Below are 22,003 nucleotides of genomic sequence, written 5' to 3'. Positions count from 1 at the left end.
AGGGAGAAAAAAAAGCTTTCCATGGAAAGTCGCAGTTTAATTCATGACAAAAGTCAATGCATCATACTAGTTGAGTATTGAAGCTGCAAACACTTCGGAAAATACAGTACATACATCCATTTTTCAAACCGCTTATCAGTCCCGCCATATTTTCCTTTCACATCAGTTTGGCTTGATATGTGCAGTTTTTGTATCAAGTTTTAGGTATCAATATATTAATACCTAAAACTTAACTGTATTCATTATTTTAAAAGTGTGTGTGTGAGTTGTCGTATTCTCATCAAGAATGGATTTGGTAATTGGTTTATGTAACTTTTCGACCTGCAAAGAGTTCTAGCCAGAAACTGTCCAATGGTGTGACAATGGCAGTAGTCATTCTGAATGAAATGTATGATTCAAGTCAGAAATATTGTCTCATTTTCATTCTCTCCACTACACACACACACACACACAGTATGACAGGTGTCCTAAAAGATTGTCAAATGTTACCCAATTTCATGCAATGTTCCAGAACTGTGTTCAAAGGACCTCATAAGTATGTGCTGTTGATGAGACTTCATGCGGTCATAACCTTTCTTGTCACAGTCAATCTTCTTTGGGAAGCACACAACGCGGGTTTGGACACGTTTAGGTGACTCTTTTTCCCTTTTTTTTTTCGGTTTCCAGTGCATCGTAGAGGCGTCTGCACCCAGCTAGCAGCTCAGGGCCTTCCAGGAGACACTGCTGAAGAAAGGGTGACACTTGATGTCGCTCACCCCTCCACCGCCACACCCCAGACGATAGCCTGCGTCAAACTGAAGTAACTGGAAGCAGAAGCAAAGGCGTCGCCTAATCGATTTAGTCATTGCAGAAGCCAGACAAGAAGCCCTGTCTGCGTCCAACTAAACAGAGCCAGAATTCACGCTAAATCCCTATGTAGGTAAATTGAGATGAGATCATTATTTCAGTGAATACTCGAGATTTCGTGCTAGTCAAATTTGGGGTGAAATTTCAGAGTCAACCTAATACTGTATACGCGGCAACATTTCCAGTTGAATTTAATTTGACCTCTCAAATTCTAAATACACATGCGTGCACAACAAAAACTGCAAGTTGTGCGTAAAAGCAGCCCCTGAAAAAGTTGCGTGGACTCACAAGTTGAAAGAAGGTCAAATTAATTTCACTTGTTAAGGTTAAAGCTCATTTTAGGTTTAGTTTCACCAATGTATATGTGTTTCGTGGCATTTTTGCCAAGTGGTGCACCGTGATATGCCCAGTCAGTAAAGGCATCTGGCCCGGATTCGGCAGGAAGCTGGCACAGCTGGCCTTGAGTCGGCACTGGCATAATGCATGTGGGCAGAACACGGCCCAGGAGTGGCAAAGGAAGCACTGGCTTGACTCTGGCAAACCAGATGAGGGCCAGTTGTGGAGTGAAGTATTTGGGCCAGAAATCAATTTACAACTCCGGCCCGTATATGGCCAGCCAGTATTGAGCCACCCTTAAATGCAGTTTCAGATTTATTTTATCAACACACAGCCTTGTTTTACAATTGCACACCGATGCGGAATTCCATTCATCTCACACACACACACACACACGCGCGCGCTCGAGGTTCAATCAGGCCCGCAGGATAATTTAAAAATGAAAAATATGCATAAAACACACAGAATTAATATTTTTAATAAGGTGCAATTCATTGAGTATCCGCTGTTTTGACCAGAGAAGAAGACAACATCAGCCTCAGTCCGTCAATGAGACAGACCAATGACAGCAGACGGTATCAATAGCACTCTGATATTTACACATTTAATAGCACTCTCCTTAGTTTAAAAGGTGTAGGCAGGGATTACATTTAGATTTTATATGCACATGTAAATGGTTTAAAACTTCCTTTCTTTATAAATCTTGTTGAATCATAAAGTGCATTACGATATTTTTCAATACCAATTACTTGTTAAAGTTTGTACAATCAATGGGATCAGTTGCAATGCATGTATGTGAATGATAAAAGTAAATTGCACATTTGTTGAAGGAAATGTAAAGTGCTTCATGAAATGTTTTGTAAAAGATACGTTCATTAAATTTCAACATTTCCCAAATGTTCTTGTGCTTCTTCATACCAAAACAAAGGAAAGACATATTGTTTTGGTTGTTTATAGCAAAGTATGGTATCATTTTAATTGTCCGGCCCACTTGACATCTACCGAGGCCGTATGTGGCCCACCATGTGAAGTGAGTTTGACACCAGTGATGTATAGTAAGGCGTTTTTAGTCGAAAAAAATTACCATGTATTTATAGTAAGGCGTTTTTAGACGAAAACCCCCCCCCGACATTGTATAGTAAGGCGTTTTTAGCCCAAAAAACCCCACAATGTATAGTAAGGCGTTTTTAGCCCAAAAAACCCCACAATGTATAGTAAGTCGTTTTTAGCCCGAAAAAACGACATAGTATAGTAAGGCGTTTTTCCCCCTGAAAAAAACGACCATGTATAGTAAGGCGTTTCTAGCCCGAAAAAAACGACCATGTACAGTAAGGCGTTTTTAGCCCGAAAAAAATACGACATAGTATAGTAAGGCGTTTATAGCATGAAAAAAATGACCATGCATAGTCAGGCGTTTTTAGACCGAAAAAACGACATAGTATAGTAAGGCGTTTTTAGCCCGAAAAAAACGACCATGTATAGTAAGGCGTTTTTAGCCCCCAAAAAACGACATAGTATAGTAAGGCGTTTTTAGCCCAAAAAAAACGACATAGTATAGTAAGGTGTTTTTAGACTGAAAAAAATGACCATGTATATAGTAAGGCGTTTTTAGCCTGAAAAAAACGACATAGTATATATAGTAAGGCGTTTTTAGGCCAAAAAAAAATGACAGTATAGTAAGGCGTTTTTAAGCCGAAAAAACGACATAGTATAGTAAGGCGTTTTTAGGCCGAAAAAAACGACATAGTATAGTAAGGCGTTTTTAGCCCGAAAAAAACGACATAGTATAGTAAGCCGTTTTTAGCTAAAAAAAAACGAGAAAGTATAGTAAGTCGTTTTTAGCCCCAAAAAAAGATCATAGTATAGTAAGGCGTTTTAAGCCCCAAAAAAACGACATATTAAAGTAAGGCGTTTTAAGCCCCAAAAAAACGACATAGTATAGTAAGGCTTTTTTAGCCCGAAAAAAACACAGTATAGTAAGGCGTTTTTAGGCCGAAAAAAACGACATAGTATAGTAAGGCGTTTTTAGCCCGAAAAAAAACGACATAGTAAAGTAAGGAATTTTTAAGCCGAAAAAATCGACTAAGTATAGTAAGGCGTTTTTAGCCCGAAAAAAACGACATAGTATAGTAAGGCGTTTTTTGCCCAAAAAAAAGATCATAGTATAGTAAGGCGTTTTTAGGCCGAAAAAAAAATGACAGTATAGTAAGGCGTTTTTAAGCCGAAAAAAACGACAGTAAAGTAAGGCGTTTTTAGCCCAAAAAAAAAACGACATAGTATAGTAAGGCTTTTTTAGGTAAAAAAAACGACATAGTATAATAAGGCGTTTTTAAGACGAAAAAAACGACATAGTATAGTAAGGCGTTTTTAGCCCGAAAAAATGACATAGTATAGTAAGGCGTTTTTAGCCTAAAAAACGACATGGTATAGTAAGGCGTTTTTAAGCCGAAAAAAACGACATAGTAAAGTAAGGCGTTTTTAGCCCCAAAAAAACGACATAGTATAGTAAGGCTTTTTTAGGTTAAAAAAAACGACATGGTATAGTAAGGCGTTTTTAGCCCGAAAAAAACGACATAGTATAGTAAGGCGTTTTTAGGCCGAAAAAACGACATAGTATAGTAAGGCGTTTTTAGGCCGAAAAAAACGACATAGTATAGTAAGGCGTTTTTAGCCCGAAGAAAACGACATAGTATATAGTAAGGCGTTTTTAGCTAAAAAAAAAAAACGACAGTGTATAGTAAGGCGTTTTTAGCCCGAAAAAAACAACCATGTATAGTAAGGCGTTTTTAGCCTGAAAGAAACGACCATGTATAGTATAGTAAGGCATTTTTAGCCCGAAAAAACGACAAAGTAGAGTAAGGAGTTTTTAGCCCGAAAAAAACGACCATGTATAGTAAGGTGTTTTTAGCCCAAAAAAAACGACCATGTATAGTAAGGCGTTTTTCAACGAAAAAAAGGACACTTAATAGTAAGAAGTTTTTACCTGAAAAATACGACCATTTATATAGGAAGGCGTTTTTAGCCCAAAAACAACAACAATGTATAGTAAGGCGTTTTAGCCGAAAAAAACGACCATGTATATATAGTATGGCATTTTTAGCCCGAAAAAACGTATAAGTAAGGCATTTTTAGCCCGAAAAAAATGACATAGTATATATAGTAAGGCGTTTTCAGCCCGAAAAAAACGACATAGTATAGTAGGGAGTTTTTAGCATGAAAAAAACGACCATGTATAGTCAGGCGTTTTTAGACCGAAAAAAACGACCATGTATAGTAAGGCGTTTTTAGCCCAAAAAAACGACATAGTATAGTAAGGCGTTTTTAGACTGAAAAAAACGACCATGTATAGTAAGGCATTTTTAGCCCGAAAAAAACGACATAGTATAGTAAGGCGTTTTTAGCCCGAAAAAAACGACATAATATAGTAAGGCGTTTTTCGCCCGAAAAAAAACGACCATTTATAGTAAGGCATTTTTAGCCCGAAAAAACGACATAGTATAGCGTTTTTCGCCCGAAAAAAACGACATCGTATAGTAAGGCGTTTTTCGCCCGAAAAAAACGACATGGTATATATAGTAAGGCATTTTTAGCCCGAAAAAAACGACAGTATAGTAAGGCGTTTTTAGCCCGAAAAAAACGACATAGTATAGTAAGGCGTCTTTCGCCCGAAAAAAACGACCATGTATAGTTAGGCATTTTTCGCACGAAAAAAAGGAACATGTATATTAAGGCATTTTTAGCCCGAAAAAAACGGCATAGTATAGTAAGGCGTTTTTAGCCCGAAAAAACGACCATGTATATATAGTAAGGCGTTTTTATCCTGAAAAAAAACGACATAGTATAGTAAGGCGTTTTTAGCCCGAAAAAAACGACCATATATAGTAAGGCGTTTTCAGCCCGAAAAAAATGACATAGTATAGTAAGGTGTTTTTAGCCCGAAAAAAACGACATAGTATAGTAAGGCATTTTTAGACTGAAAAAAACGACCATGTATACTAAGGCATTTTTAGCCCGAAAAAAACGGCATAATATAGTAAGGCGTTTTTCGCCCGAAAAAAACGACCATTTATAGTAAGGCATTTTTAGCCCGAAAAAACGACATAGTACAGTAAGGCGTTTTTCGCCCGAAAAAAACGACCATTTATAGTAAGGCATTTTTAGCCCGAAAAAAACGACATAGTATAGTAAGGCGTTTTTCGCCCGAAAAAAACCACATGGTATAGTAAGGCGTTTTTAGCCCGAAAAAACGACATCGTATAGTAAGACGTTTTTCGCTCTAAAAAAACGACATGTATATATAGTAAGGCATTTTTAGCCCGAAAAAACGACATAGTATAGTAAGGCGTTTTTAGCCCGAAAAAAACGACCATGTATAGTTAGGCATTTTTCGCACGAAAAAAAGGAACATGTATAGTAAGGCATTTTTAGCCCGAAAAAACGACAGTATAGTAAGGCATTTTTCGTCCGAAAAAAAGGAACATGTATAGTAAGGCGTTTTTCACCCGAAAAAAATGACATAGTATAGTGAGGCGTTTTTAGCCCGAAAAAAATGACATAGTATAGTAAGGCGTTTTTAGCCCGAAAAAAACGACCATGTATAGTAAGGCGTTTTTAGCCCGAAAAAAACGACCATGTATAGTAGTGGCGTTTTTCACCCGAAAAAAAACGACCATGTACAGTAAGGCATTTTTAGCCCGAAAAAACGACATAGTATATATAGTAAGGCGTTTTTCGACCGAAAAAAAGGAACATGTATAGTAAGGCGTTTTTTTACCCGAAAAAAACGACAAAGTATAGTAAGGCGTTTTTAGCCCGAAAAAAATGACATAGTATAGTAAGGCGTTTTTAGCCCGAAAAAAACGACCATGTACAGTAAGGCATTTTTAGCATGAAAAAAACGACCATGTAAAGTAAGGCATATTTAGCCCGAAAAAAACGACCATGTAAGGCGTTTTTAGCCCGAAAAAAACCGACATAGTATAGTAAGGCGTTTTTCGCCCGAAAAAAACGACCATGTAAAATAAGGCGTTTTTGGACTGAAAAAAAACAACCATGTATAGTAAGGCGTTTTTAGCCCGAAAAAAACGACATGGTAAGGCGTTTTTAGACCAAAAAAAACGACCATGTTTTTAGCCCGAAAAAAACTACATAGTATAGTAAGGCGTTTTTGGACTGAAAAAAACGACCATTTATAGTCAGGCGTTTTTAGACCGAAAAAAACGACCATGTATAGTAAGGCGTTTTTAGCCCGAAAAAAAACGACAGTATAGTAAGGCGTTTTTCGCCCGAAAAAAACGACCATGTATATATAGTAAAGCGTTTTTAGCCCGAAAAAAACGACCATTTATAGTCAGGCGTTTTTAGACCGAAAAAAACGACCATGTATAGTAAGGCGTTTTTAGCCCGAAAAAAACGACATAGTATAGTAAGGCGTTTTTAGACTGAAAAAAACGACCATGTATATATAGTAAGGCGTTTTTAGCCCGAAAAAAACGACATAGTATATAGTAAGGCGTTTTTAGCATGAAAAAAACGACCATGTATAGACAGGCATTTTTAGACCGAAAAAAATGACCATTTATAGTAAGGCGTTTTTAATAATAATACATTTGATTTATAAGCGCCTTTCAAGACACCCAAGGACACTTTACAATAACAAAAAAGACAAAACAATACGGGTTGAGCAGCAGCCCGAAAAAAACGACCATTTATAGTCAGGCGTTTTTAGACTGAAAAAAACGACCATGTATATATAGTATGGCGTTTTTAGCCCGAAAAAAACGACATAGTATATAGTAAGGCGTTTTTAGCATGAAAAAGACGACCATGTATAGACAGGCATTTTTAGACCGAACAAAATGACCATGTATAGTAAGGCGTTTTTAGCCCGAAAAAAACGACCATGTATAGTAAGGCGTTTTTAGCCCGAAAAAAACGACCATGTATAGTAAGGCGTTTTTAGCCCGAAAAAAACGACACAGTATAGTCAGGCGTTTTTAGCCCGAAAAAAACGACATAGTATCGTAAGGCGTTTTTAGAATGAAAAAAATGACATAGTATAGTAAGGCGTTTTTAGCATGAAAAAAACGACCATGTATATATAGTCAGGCGTTTTTAGAACGAAAAAAACGACCATGTATAGTAAGGCGTTTTTAGCCCGAAAAAAAACGACCATGTATAGTAAGGCGTTTCTAGCCCGAAAAAAACGACACAGTATAGTAAGGCGTTTTTAGCCCGAAAAAAACGACCATGTATAGTAAGGCGTTTTTAGCCCGAAAAAACTACATAGTATAGTAAGGCGTTTTTAGACTGAAAAAAACGACCATGTATAGTAAGGCGTTTTTAGCCCGAAAAAAACGACATAGTATAGTAAGGCGTTTTTAGACTGAAAAAAACGACCATGTATACTAAGGCGTTTTTAGCCCGAAAAAAACGACATAATATAGTAAGGCGTTTTTCGCCCGAAAAAAAACGACCATTTATAGTAAGGCATTTTTAGCCCGAAAAAACGACATAGTATAGCGTTTTTCGCCCGAAAAAAACGACATCGTATAGTAAGGCGTTTTTCGCCCGAAAAAAACGACATGGTATATATAGTAAGGCATTTTTAGCCCGAAAAAACGACATAGTATAGTAAGGCGTTTTTAGCCCGAAAAAAACGACATAGTATAGTAAGGCGTCTTTCGCCCGAAAAAAACGACCATGTATAGTTAGGCATTTTTCGCACGAAAAAAAGGAACATGTATATTAAGGCATTTTTAGCCCGAAAAAAACGGCATAGTATAGTAAGGCGTTTTTAGCCCGAAAAAACGACCATGTATATATAGTAAGGCGTTTTTATCCTGAAAAAAAACGACATAGTATAGTAAGGCGTTTTCAGCCCGAAAAAAACGACATAGTATAGTAAGGTGTTTTTAGCCCGAAAAAAACGACATAGTATAGTAAGGCATTTTTAGACTGAAAAAAACGACCATGTATACTAAGGCATTTTTAGCCCGAAAAAAACGGCATAATATAGTAAGGCGTTTTTCGCCCGAAAAAAACGACCATTTATAGTAAGGCATTTTTAGCCCGAAAAAACGACATAGTACAGTAAGCCGTTTTTCGCCCGAAAAAACCGACCATTTATAGTAAGGCATTTTTAGCCCGAAAAAAACGACATAGTATAGTAAGGCGTTTTTCGCCCGAAAAAAACCACATGGTATAGTAAGGCGTTTTTAGCCCGAAAAAACGACATCGTATAGTAAGACGTTTTTCGCTCTAAAAAAACGACATGTATATATAGTAAGGCATTTTTAGCCCGAAAAAACGACATAGTATAGTAAGGCGTTTTTAGCCCGAAAAAAACGACCATGTATAGTTAGGCATTTTTCGCACGAAAAAAAGGAACATGTATATTAAGGCATTTTTAGTATATAGTAAGGCGTTTTTTTCGGCTAAAAACGCCTTCCTATCCATGGTCATTTTTTTCGACTAAAAACGCCTTCCTATAAATGGTCGTTTTTTTCAGATTAAAACGCCTTACCACATGGTCGTTATTTTCGGGTTAAAACCTCATGGTCTTTTTTTTCGGCTCAAAACGCCTGACTATATATGTTTGGGGTTTTTTGTGTGTAAAAACGCCTTACTATACACGGTCGTTTTTTTTCGGCGAAAAACGCCTTACTATTCATGGCCGTTTTTTTCGGCTAAAAACGCTTTACTATATTTGGTCGTTTTATTTTCGTCTAAAAACGCCTTTCTAACATGTTTTTTTTTCCGGCTAAAAAACGCCTTACTATACAGGGTCGTTTTATTCGGGTTAAAAGGCCTTACTATACATGGTCGTTATTTTCAGGTTAAACGCCTTACTATATACATGGTCGTTTTTTTCGGCTAAAAATGCCTTACTATTCATGGTCGTTTTAGTCAGGTTAAAAGGCCTTAGTATACATGGTCGTTTTTTTCGGCTAAAACGCCTTACAATATATATACATGCTCGTTTTTTTTCCGCTAAAAACACCTTACTATCTATCCATGGTCTTTTTTTCCAGCTAAAAACTACTTACTTCACATGGCTGTGTTTTTCGGCTAAAAACGTCTTTCTATACATGGTCATTTTTTTTGTCGAAAAACCCCTTATTATACATGGTCTTTTTTTTCATCTAAAAACGCATTACTATACAGGGTCGTGTTTTTGGGCAAAAAACTTCTTACTATACATGGTCGTTTTTTTCGTCTAAAAACGGCTTACTATACATGGTCATTTTTTTCGGCTAAAAGCGCCTTACTATACGTGGTCCTTTTTTTTTCGTCGAAAAACGGCTTATTATACATGGTCTTTTTTTCATCTAAAAACGCATTACTATACAGGGTCGTGTTTTTGGGCTAAAAACACCTTACTATACATGGTTGTTTTTTTTCGGCTAAAAACGCCTTACTATACATGGTCGTTTTTTTTCGGCTCAAAACACCTGACTATTCATGGTCGTTTTTTTCATCGAAAAACGCCTTACTACACATGGTCGTTTTTTTTTTTTGTCAAAAAACACCTTCCTATACATGGTCATTTTTTTCGGATAAAAACGCCTTACTGTTCATGCTGGTTTTTTTTCCGCTAAAACCACCTTACTATCTATCCATGGTCGTTTTTTTTCGTCGAAAAACGCCTTATTATACATGGTCTTTTTTTTCATTTAAAAACGCATTACTATACAGGGTCGTTTTTTGGGGGGCTAAAAACGCCTTACTATACATGGTCGTTTTTTTTCGTCTAAAAATGGCTTACTATACATGGTCATTTTTTTCGTCTAAAAGCGCCTTACTATACGTGGTCGTTTTTTTCGGCTAAAAACACCTTTCTATACGTAGTCCTTTTTTTCGTCTCAAAACACCCTATTATACATGGTCGGTTTTTTTTCAGCTAAAAACGCCTTACTCTACATGGTCGTTTTTTTCGGCTAAAAACACCTTCCTATACATGGTCGTTTTTTTTTTTTGTTAAAACGCCTTCCTATTCATGGTCGGTTTTTTCGGCTCAAAAGACCTTACTTTTCATGGTCGTTTTTTTCGTCGAAAAACGCCTTACTACACATGGTCGTTTTTTTCGTCTGAAAACACCTTACTATACATGGTCATTTTTTTTGGGCTAAAAACGCCTTACATGGTCGTTTTTTTCGGATAAAAACGGCTCATCGTTCACTTCAAAGTGAACGATCACCTCTTTGTACCGGCTCGTTCGCGACCGACACATCACTTCTGAAAATGTAGGTGATTGAACAGTCAGAGGTGCTGCCAAAAAGAACCCTTTCTGCACTGAATTACAATGAAATTAATTTTGATTCCGTTTGCTGCAATATAAACCGGATACTTCATACTTGACCATGAAGTTAATTTAAAACTTAGTACCTCAATTAAAAAACAAAATCTGACGTTGAAAAAAACGTTGTTTTGTATTTGTAAGACTGAGTATGAAAATAAACAGAATTTAACTTACAGTGAGGATCAAATACAGTTTCAAAGAAAAAAAAGTCTATTGTTTCAAATTCAGATTGTACAATTCAGATTCAGTTATTCAATATGATTCAGAGTAAAATATACAAATCCATCCATTGTCCGAGCCACTGACCTTCAATTCATGTACCGTATTTTCACGACTATAAGGCGCCATTAAAAGTCTAAAATTTTCTCCAAAATGGACAGGACGCCTTATGATGCGGAGCGTCTTGTCTATGCGCTGAGTTCTAAAACCTGACTGACAGCCGACACGCTGTTTATATAGAGAAAAGGCGGAAGTGACTGTGGACAGGCATGCGGCAAAGAAGTCATCCAATCAGTGAAGGGTGGGCGTGTATATATACACATATGGAGAGCGAGAGAGAGAAAAGGCAGATGTGAGTGAGGACAGGCATGCGGGGAAGAAGTCCGCCAATGGGTGAAGGGTGGGCATGTAAGTGGACGCTACAGGTACGCCCCAAGCAGGTACCAACACCTGTATAGAGTGTGGCTATGTGCATTGTTGCAAAACAACTTCGGTTTTGGTTTCTAAGAACCCCCGAAAATAAATTCTACAAAGAGACACGCCTACGAAGCTCAGTTCAAACTTCAAGCCATCGGTTATGCTTTTGGCATGCGTGCCCATCTCACAGCAGCGGTGAAAAACCAAGTCAAGCAAATGAACTCTGAGCTTGCCGTTATTCCCGGAGGCTTGACTAAATAACTCCAACCGCTGGACATCGGCATCAACCGGGCGTTCAAAGTAAAGTTGCGAACGGCATGGGAACAATGAATGATCGATGGCAAACACAACTTTACAAAGAGTGAGAGGCAGCGCCGGGCAAGTTACGCCACAATTTGCGAATGGATTGTGGCTGCTTGGACGAACGTGTCTGCTTGCACTGTTGTTCGAGTTTTTGGCAAAGCCGGCATCATTTCTGTGGAGCCACATGGCAATGAGAGTGACTGACAACGAGAGGGAACACGGCGTTTTTGATGGATTACCGGTACTTGCACAATTGTTCAATTCTGATACAGAGGATGAGGACTTTGATGGATTTCTGGGTGATGATTGATCGAAAAACGTGAGTACATTGTACGATGGCTAAATAAAATACAACGGAACTCAGTTTTCCGTTGCCTTTTTAAAAACATGTTTTTAGCTTGTATCTGTATGTCTTGGCATGCTACCGTATGCTTCAAGCTAACGTGTTTTTAGCGTGCGCGCATGCATGCCGTATGTTTAAGCTGGCGTATGTTTTACCACTTTAAAATTGCGCCCAATAATACAGTGCGTTTTGTCTATGTGTAAAATACAGAAATAGCACCCATTAATGAGACTGCGCCCAACCATACGGTGCGTCGAATGGTCGTGAAAATACGGTAATTCAAATTCAGTATAAACAATTTAAAAGTTATTCACGTTTAGTTTTTGGTGGCAAATATTCCGCCCCACAGCGTCACACCTCGTTTAGTTTTGGTTGTAAAGTGTCCTAGAGTGTCTTGAAAGACGCTTATAAATGAAATGTATTATTTTTATTATTATAAGAAATTTCAGGGGTCTTGAAAGACGCTTATAAATGAAATGTATTATTATTATTTTTATAAAAATGTCAGGGGTTATTTTTACTGACCATTCATTGTTCATGACATGTACAAATGTTTGTTTTCCTAACACACCGTCTATTCTTGTTTTCTTACAGTTCTTACAGCCATTGTGAGACCTAACAGCCTAACATCTTGGGCCTCAGACCAGGAAATTGATGTCACAAACAAAAGATGGCTACATCTGGCTCCTGATTGGGATGGTGACAGGAAGGAGAGCATGAGAAGAAAAGAGGACATGGGGAGAGCAACAATTTGATGGATAGAAAAATACTGTTCAAGAGTAAGTCAAGTCAACTGTATTTATAGAGCACTTTCAAACAGCCATCGCTGCATACAAAGTGCTGTACATGGAGCAATTTAACATGCACAATAAACAGTAAGACAAATCGGTAATAAAGGCGGTAGAAAGCACCAAATAGAAAAACCAAGAACAGATCTAAGTCATGCTGAGTCGAATGCCAAAGAATACAAGTGAATTTTGAGGAGGGTTTTGAAGATGGGCAGCATGGAGGCTTGCCGAATGTTCAGTGGGAGGTCATTCCAGAGAGAGGGACCAACAACAGAAAAGGCTCGATCCCCTCTGAGCCTCAGTTTAGTTCTTGGTACTTCTAATAATGTCTGGTCCACAGACCTGAGGCGCCGGGCAGGTGTGTAGGGGCGGATGAGCTCAGAGAGGTAAGGTGGCGCTAGATTATTCAGAGATTTGAAAACAAATAAGAGGATCTTGAAAATAACTCTAAAATGTATGGGGAGCCAGTGAAGGGATGCCAGAGTAGGAGTTATGTGCTCCCTCTTACGAGTACCAGTCAAGAGGCGAGCAGCGGCATTCTGGACCAGCTGAAGGCGCTTAATGGAGGACTGACGGACTCCAAAGTAAAGGGCATTGCAGTAATCGAGGCGGGATGTGACAAAGGCATGAATTACTGTCTCAAAGTGTTCATGTGAGAGGAGAGGTTTTATTTTGGCCAGCTGACTAAGGTGAAAGAAGCTGGATTTAACAACGGCACCAATTTGCCGATCAAGTTTGAAATCACTGTCCAGTTTAAGGCCCAGGTTTGAGACTGTTGACTTAAGATAAGGAGACAGGTGGCCCAAGTCTACAGGATGGGATGTACAAGGGTCACTGGGACCAAACAATATCACCTCTGTCTTCTTTTCATTGAATTTCAAGAAATTTTGTGCCATCCAGGTTTTGATTTCCTCCAGACAGGATAGGAGTGGCCTTAATGAGAAGGCGACTTTCTTGCTCAGTGGGACATAGATCTTGCAGTCATCTGCATAGCAGTGGAAGGGAATACCATGTTTCCTTAAGATAGAACCCAATGGGAGCAGATACAACGAGAACAGCAGAGGCCCCAGTATTGAGCCCTGTGGAACACCACATGACAGGGGAGCAGTGCGTGACTCAGAGCAGCCAAGGCTGACACAAAAGGTTCTGTCAGCTAAATAGGACCTAAACCACTCAAGAGCACTGCCGCCAATGCCCACCAAGTGCTGCAAACAAGTCAGCAGAATACTGTGATCCACTGTATCAAATGCTGCAGTTAAGTCCAATAAAACTAGACACACGTGGTCTCCAGCGTCATTTGCCAGGAGGATGTCATTAGAAACGCGTAACAGGGCTGACTCCGTGCTATGCATCGTCTTGAAGCCTGACTGGAAGACCTCCAAGATGTTATGTTCATCCAAGAATATTTTCAACTGCATGTGCACCACTTTTTCCAGAATTTTGGAAATGAAAGGCAGTTTGGAAATGGGCCTGAAACTTGACAGTACATCTGAATCAAGACCAGGTTTCTTGATCAAGGGTTGGACCACAGCATGTTTAAACTGTTGGGGAACTATACCAGAAGAGAGGCTGCTGTTGATGATATCCAAGACCGATGCGCCAACACTCGGGAGAACCTCCTGAAAGAAGTGCGGGGGAAGAGAGTCGCAAGGGGAGCCAGATGGCTTCGTCTGGCGAACTACATCCTCCAAAAGCGTCAAGGACACAGTTTCAAAAGAATTTAGCACAGCCGAACATGGAACATGGACAGAGGGGTCAGATGCGGTATTTGAGACCGGAGTCCTCGCTGTAGAGACCTTATCAATGAAAAACTGAAGGAATCTGTTGCACATCTCGGGTGAAGAATCCGAGCAAGTAGGCAGATGGGGTTTGAGAAAGCTGCATTCCAATTTGGACTTTGTGTTCACTGTTAAATAAAGAAAAGTGCAATTTTCCAGTGTATGTGGAGTTATATGTGAGGTTCACAAATTATGACAATAAACGTATTTTTATAACAGTCGTTTTCGAGACTTTTTTTTAATGTGGGTCAAATATGGGTCATGAAAGATGTGGCTTAGTTGAGGTTGAATTCAGGCTGATATCAGGAACCTGTTCTGGCCCAGCGTCGGGCCGGAGTAGGGCCAGATATGGTTTTACAATGCGGCCCACATCATGGATGCCAGACGTGGGCCACTGCAGGACCGTCATTCATTGAGGTGTGTACGTGCCGTGTCTGCCCCAGAACTGGGCCAGACCAATTTTGCTGACTGGGTGTTTATATGATATGTGCCAAGTGGTCTAAAACGGCTCTAATGTACATTTTACTTTGGTGGCTTCTCGACATGATTTCAACTTTAAAATAAATGCATGTTGCACACCTCATGAAGCAGGGATGCAGCAGTGGTGCTCAGGTGGTCGGGGATGAGCAGCTGAGTGTGTGAGTTGATTCCTGTTGGGTGGAGCTGCCATAGTGGCTGAAGGCACAGAGAGCAAGACTATGCATGAAATTATGAATACAAATATGGATGTGCACTTTATATATCAATTTGCATATTACTATTGATGACACACTTAAGGTACAACCACATAATCGAATGAGATTACAAAGATAATGAATGACATTTCCGCTCCTTGTTTGAAGTTTTGGAACATTCAACGTTTTTGGAAAGTCTCAAATTAAATTCACCTGTCAAGGTTCGAGTGCATCTTCGAATCATTCTGAGATTTCACTTACCATTCCGGTGAGAAGTTCAAACAACAGTGCCCCCAGGCTCCACCAATCACAAGCTTCGGTGACTCTGGAGACTCCACCAATTTCTGGTGACAAATGCAGCCGTTCACTTCATGTAATGAATACATCTACACATGTGGACAAAATTGTTGGTATTCCACTGTTGTCTCAGGAAACAAAAATAATAATGAACATTAATAGTGGTAATCAATGAAAATGTAATGAAAATTAACCAATGAGATTCAGACATTGCTTTTAGCATATTCCTTTGGCAAAATGTTTCTTTCTTTTTTTTTCTTTTTTTGGGGGGGGGCTTGTCTGTCCATAAGACATTCTCTCAAAAACGTGTGCAGTTTGGCAATTTATTTTTTATGATTAATTTTCAACAGCAGTGTTGGCTTTTTGGCTTTGCATAACATCAAGCTGCTTGGACAGTCTTCATTTTCTGACGAATCTCCTTGAGACAATTCTCTACTTCACTTCATCTGGTCCACGATTAGCGTGTTAATAGCGTGTTAACACATCATGTCAGCCACCAGCACCGTGACTGTAGTTGTCGTCCTTGACATAGGTCATAGCACATCTGAATGAATCTGAATTAAAAAGATAAATTTGATATACTTATAAAATATAGTAATACAACTGTTTGTTCTTGTTTTGGATTTTGATCAACTTATCAATTGTATTCAAGAAATGCTAATTATAATGAATATCAGAAAATTGAAATACAAAAGGAGAAAGAAGAACTACCATATATATATACAAACCAAAAGGTGTATAAATAGAATAGTATAGTATACATAAGGGTAAAAGTATTTGATATGTAGATTTTTCTTTTCTTCTTTGTTTTGAAAAATGATCAATTCAAATTGCTACATAATAAGGGGTAGGACTAGATAAGTTATTTACTTCTTCCTACTCCTTTGAGCATACAACTGTGATGATGTGTGTTTTCTTCTTTTATCTACTTTCTAATTTTCCTTTCATAATTTTTGTTTGACTTTTGTCAACCTGTTATTGTGTGTACTATATATATGCTCAATAAACAAATAAACAAAACAAACAAATAAACAACAAAGTCTCAGGACACCTGCGATGCTAATTAGAGGATACACCTTGGTTGAATATGTCCATATGGTCAAATTATTTTCAGTCTTTTGTCGGGGTACCATCATTTTCGTAAAGGCCTGTTTCTTGAGTTTATTTAAAAAGTAATAATTGTCATAAAATTCCCTTGACCCATAAATCAAAAGCAATGTCGAATTTTAATTGATTGATTTTCATTACATGATTATTTTTATTACGGTTGTTGTTTCATTAAACTCATTCACTCCCAAAGACGTTTTTAAACGTCTTTTCAGACTTGGTCCAGAATTGGCTGGTACTGAATGAGTTAAAAGAGGGGTGCTGATCATTTTGTCCACATGTGTCCATAACAGGAACAGAGGTTGACGGCTACCTGGCGCACAGTACATCTGTTCCATGGCATCACAGTTAATTTCCGATTGAACCTCACTCCATTGTCCAAAAAAGGTCAAGCACACCTTTCCTGTGTCAATATAAAACAATACATTTTCAACCAAATCAAACTTCTTGCGCGCAATCCTCTGCGTGACACTTACCATTGCAGGTCAGCAGAACGTTTCTGGGGTTGAGGTCCCGGCATATGATGCCTTGTTGATGAAGGCTCTCCAGAGCCAGCAGGATCTGAGCGCCCCAAACACGCACCTCAGATTCTGGGAGCCCCCAGCAGGTCCGACAGCTGGACTTATCTGAGTGTTTGAGTGGTAAACGAGGTACGTGGCACCATCCATCCACCTCGATGATCTGGTCATCTCCTTGCCACACGGTCCTCACGGGTGAGCCCTCAGTCCTTTTTGGGGCACCCACCACATGAGGGGAGTTGGAGGAGCAACTTGAAGGCTGGGCCACATTTCCTGGGCTGAGCAGTTCACAGGCTTCTTCCACACCGTCTCTCACATCCACTGGACACGTTTCCCTTGCAGAGAAAGGCCAGGAGCTTCCTTGGGTGGTCTGTGCTTCCCTGTGGTCCGAAAACACAACTTGGTCTGAGCTCCGAAGGACTACCACTCCATTTCGTTCCTCTGGGCTGGGACTGCTGCCGGACTGCGTCGCGTCCAAGTTTGTAACCTGGTCGGCTGCACTTAAAATGGATCCCTGACGAAAGCCCGGTCCATCCCAAGACGCTCGTCCGTGAATTTGTGTTTGGCAATGGAGAGGAAGATGTAAAATGGCCGGAGAGGAATTTGAAATATGACTTTTAGTGTTTGGAGAATCTGTTTTTATACACGAGGTCTGCTTTGAATGACGTGTCATGTTGAAGACACCTTCAGTAACTGCATAGGGGTTTATTTGGTCACCTCTCAGTGCTGGATCTGCAGCCTTCCAAGCGACTTCAAAGTCGGAGCTGCACTCAATGAGTCCAGTTCCAGCTTGACTATCACTGAGTTCTGACATGACGTCAAGAGCTTGGCTGACACGAGCGCAAGACAAAGGAAGAGCGGGCTTGTCCTGAGTTTGAGAGGAGTGCAAGCACAAAGTAGGAGCTGGTGGATGGATGCGAGCGCTGACCTGCGATCTGGCGGGTCCAGAAAGTAAAGTCAGGCGGTCGAGCTTGCTGTAGAACGATGCGGCCGAACGGGAGTTCTGCAGGCAGCCCGTCTCTTCAATGTACGAGTGAGTCCCGCAGCTGTCCAGACGCCGCTGGGTCTCGTCCCAAGATCTAGGGTCATCCACATCGGGGCTCTCGTCACTCATCTTGTGACCGCTTTCCATGCTGATGCTGAGCTGGTACTCCGTGCAGATTGTGGGCGAGGTGTAGCTGCTCTTCATCTTGTTGTTGTGTTGGCCAGGTGTGATGCATTCTGGGTGTTCCTTGGCTCTCTCTTTCCTCAGCTTGTGAAGTTTAGAGAAGAGCCTCCCACCTTGTGGGGGGGAAAAAAGGGCATAGGACTTGAAGATCCTGTGTCAAGCAGTGATCAACCTTGGTGTTTTTATTTTATTTTTTTCAACTAAACACTGTCAACTAAAACAAGCTTTTTAAAATGCAGTTGATATTTTTTTGCCGTACCTTTGACATGTTCAAGATGGAGGTAAACCGTGTCCTCACTGACGTAATACCTCAGCAGCTTCACCATGTACGGCACTCCTTGAGGGATGATGGTCGGCTGCTCCCTGCTTTCCCAGCTCGACTTTATCAGACTCTGCAAAAGCAAAGGCAAGCCATCAGCTGCACTGAAAGGAAAACGTGACTTATTGTTGTTGGCTTCAAAAACATGGTGGGAAGTAATAAATACTTGGTTACTTCTATACTTAACCAACCCTACTTGTCACCATTTAATGGCCTTGCTACACTCACTTTTGTCTTAAATAAAATGCACACACTGCTGAGTTGACATCAGTCCAGTGAGTTGTTTTTTTTCTTCCGAAATTATTGAGTATGCTGTAGCTTGCAGTAAAACAGTTGCAGTGATGACTAAAAGAGGAAGGAAAGAAGGAAGGAAAAACAGAGCATGGATAGAAATCAAGAATATTCTGCAGAATGTCAAAAGATTTCCACAAATGATAAATTGAGGCAATTCTTGATTGCTGATATTTCACCTTTAATCCAAAAAACGGGCACATCTTGATTTCTCAGATTTAGAACCTACAAAGTAAGAAGCCTTATCAGCTTCAACAACCGAGAGAGTCCAGTTGCATCGATTGACTTTTAGGGATTGCCATGACCTGGATCACTAAAGAATCTCACCGGAATCCCTCACGAATGGAAATCATGAAAAGTTTAAACCAGTTAAAAATCACTAGTCACTGGAGAAATCAAGGAACATCTAATAATCCAAAGCATACTCCAAATAAACAGCGTAACTCAAAAATAAACACCCACCTTTACTACGAATGTCTCTTTATTAACCATGCTTTGGACAACTAGGACCTATATGCAAGGAAACAAACAAAACAAAAGTATAAATAGTTTTGTTTGCATTCAACGATACAGGGATTTTCAGTTTAAGCGTCCTTGTTGATCAACAGATGCACCACTGATTCATTTACCTTATCACTGATGCCCACCACCTTACACATCTCCAGATCCTCCATAGGAGAACTCAAGTGTCTTACCGGACGGAATCTCAGACTGCTGTAGCCCTGGGCATACAAAGAAATACAGCAGCTAGCTTACATTTACATTTTTTTGCCACATTGTAAGTTAATAAGGCTCATGTATGAAACCGCATCAATGATAAAGATGTTAGCTGGGCGTGGCGGAGTCAGTGAGTAAAAGGAAACGACTGTATTTTCAAAACAATTGACAGATTGTCATTGGCATACATAGTCACACTGCTGACTTGAGCTAAGCCGTTGTATCGCTACGACCTTCTCTTGCTATGGTCTTCTTCCCTGTCTTTGGCACTCTTTGGCACACTGGTTGAATCCAGTTCAGACTGCGGAGTCAAACATTGTTACATGGGCGTGGCAAAGCCCATTTCCCTGTGTGGGTGTGGCTAAGCTAGTATAAGAACAGGAAAACATTTTCAGTCATACCCCTAAATGAGAGTTTCCTTTCCCGAGGTTGTCCTGCAGATGCGTTATGAAGATTTCCTCAGCTCTCTTCAAGTACTGGGTCGTCTTCCTCTTCACAGCCTCCCGACGCTCCTTGTTTGGGTCCACTTAAAGACAAACATCAACGTCAGACTCAAATCTAGCATTGACGCTAACTGTGGATTTGTCTAATAAATGGAACAATACAACAAGCCTGTCCTCAATGAACCTGTTGATCTTTGTCCAGTGGGAGTTCTGATTTTTAACTTCCCATTTTTAATGTGGTCTGCATGTTCCTGTCACATGTCTGGCGCTGGACAAATACTATTTTTAATCCACCAAACAGTCAGAGATTGATGATATCATAAAATGCACATGTGGAGACAAGTACCGTATTTTCCGCACTATAAGTCGCTTCGGAGTATCAAGCGCACCTTCAATGAGTGGCCTCTTTTAAAACTATTTTCATATATAGGGCGCACCGCATTATACGGCGCATAAAATAAAAGCTACAATAGAAGCTCTGGTTGGGTTTTACATCCACTCGATGGAGCTATGCTAAAAGGAATACAATATAATACAGTAGTATTTATATCGAGCTTTCACAACCGCTGCAGCTGTAACAAAGCGCTTTACAGAATATTTAAAATACTACGTCCAAGAAATGAGAACATTGATATCATTTTTAACTCGCTACATTATACCGATAACCTGATAACTAATTTCTTTGTTGCTTTAAGTCATCGGTATGGTTAAGTTTCACCCCATTTGGGAGAAAACGCTGGACCCAACATACCGGGTCAAATCCGACGCTACCCAGCATTGTGACACATTGTGATGATTTACCAATCAATTAGCTCATAAAAATATGAACATGATAATGGAATAATGATATAGTAGAAGAATATTACGTGGTCGAAATGAACTTACATTGAACGCCATTCAACAGTAAGTCCACCCCATTCTTATAATAACTGAAAGCTGCCTCGTAGTCCTCGTTGACCTCGCTGTCCAGAGCCATGCGAATCTGCTTGGCTGCCTCCACCAAGTAATCACGCTTCGCCATCCTCACCTTCTTTAGGGCCCGTCAAGGTCCAGTTGTGCCTGACAGCAGTTTGAGAAGTATTTAAGTCAATGGTAATTGCCAAGATGTTAACTCTTTTTTTTGTCACCTTAACCTTAGAGCAGGAAGTGAATATTGAATCATTCATTGGTGAATATACCTGCCTCTTTCAAACTATATGTGCGTGCATGTGTGCGTGTGTGTGTGTGCGTGTGTGTGTGTGTGTGTGTGTGTGTGTGTGTGTGTGTGCGTGTGCGTGTGTGTGTGTGTGTGCGCGCGTGTAGTTTTCTTGGAGGCTCACCTTTGCTTCCTGGTCTCATGGAAAGCAGGACACATCTCTGCTAGGCGTCACTGGGTGGACTCGGTGTGGTTCTTCCCCCAGTGACCTCGAGGTTTAGGCCTCTGTGACAGAGCATGATCGGCTGGAAAAGAGGAAGCAAAGAGTTAACTCTCATTTGTGCAGACAGGAAGTAAGTTAATAAAAACAAAAACAACTCCCTTTGACGTAAAGAGTAAATATTTCAAATGTTTCATCATCAAAGCATTATGAAGACTTCGGCTCACCATTGTAGACAACCACACTGACAATGTTTTGCATTTTACAGTGCACATGCAACCAAGCTGTTTATCTTAAAGAAGACAAATAGACAGTGTAAAAAAAATAATAATTTTTTTTTTTTTAAATCAAAAGATATCAGGAAATATCGAAACTGAAAATCAATTGCATAATGATGGTAAAGTATGGCATTCTTTTTCTCTTAAATTTGCCAAACACAAGCCTTACATCCTGATGGCAGGCGGCGACATCATCATCTAGGAGTTCCTCAGCCATCATCTGCTCAGCGTGCATTGAACCATAGCCCGGATCTTTAACATTCTCCCGCGACAATAACAAAAAAAACAACAAATACCACATAGAAACGACGAGAATGCATAAATAAATACAGCGTACGCCGTACGCTATGTGATGAGGCCGACCGTGTGCCTTAGCAGCATCAGCATCAGCCAGCACACAACACAATCTTCCGAGGAGGAGCGGAGGAGGAGAAATTGCATGTATGGCCTCCGATTTGCTGAGCATGATGACACGTTCGGGTACCATTTCACACGCAAGCACTCT

The 22,003-nt window shown here is 39.9% G+C and overlaps 2 protein-coding genes across 2 annotated transcripts in view; one reads left to right on the top strand and one right to left on the bottom strand.

Annotated features, from left to right (window-relative positions):
* ift43 (intraflagellar transport 43 homolog (Chlamydomonas)) overlaps nt 1–22,003 on the top strand; it is a 294,545-nt gene that overhangs the window by 216,766 nt on the left and 55,776 nt on the right. The window lies entirely within an intron of this gene.
* rps6kl1 (ribosomal protein S6 kinase-like 1) lies at nt 17–21,966 on the bottom strand. The gene is made up of 12 exons (XM_086126778.1): nt 21,668–21,966; nt 21,185–21,305; nt 20,751–20,924; nt 19,824–19,948; nt 19,335–19,427; nt 19,168–19,215; nt 18,355–18,487; nt 16,886–18,208; nt 16,723–16,812; nt 15,267–15,349; nt 14,911–15,006; nt 17–803 (listed from the first exon to the last, which is right to left on the bottom strand). The coding sequence occupies exons 3-12, from the start codon at nt 20,884–20,886 to the stop codon at nt 693–695; spliced, it is 2,238 nt and encodes a 745-aa protein (XP_085982904.1). The 5' UTR covers nt 20,887–20,924; nt 21,185–21,305; nt 21,668–21,966; the 3' UTR covers nt 17–692.

Source organism: Hippocampus guttulatus, chromosome 13 (assembly GCF_054856545.1).
Source record: "Hippocampus guttulatus isolate MCC_2025c chromosome 13, RoL_Hgut_1.0, whole genome shotgun sequence".
Classification (NCBI taxonomy): Eukaryota; Metazoa; Chordata; class Actinopteri; order Syngnathiformes; family Syngnathidae; genus Hippocampus; species Hippocampus guttulatus.
The sequence above is the reverse complement of the archived record's forward strand: the minus strand, read 5'-3'. Positions and strand labels throughout refer to the sequence as shown.

Coding starts and splice junctions, on each gene's coding strand:
- rps6kl1 (XM_086126778.1), bottom strand. CDS start 20,886: ATGGCGAAGCGTGATTACTTGGTGGAGGCAGCCAAGCAGATTCGCATG. Junction 19,949..20,750: donor ACTGTTGAATGGCGTTCAAT/GTAAGTTCATTT, acceptor TTTGTCTTTAAG/TGGACCCAAACAAGGAGCGT. Junction 15,007..15,266: donor TTGAACTTCTCACCGGAATG/GTAAGTGAAATC, acceptor CTGTGCCTTCAG/CCACTATGGCAGCTCCACCC.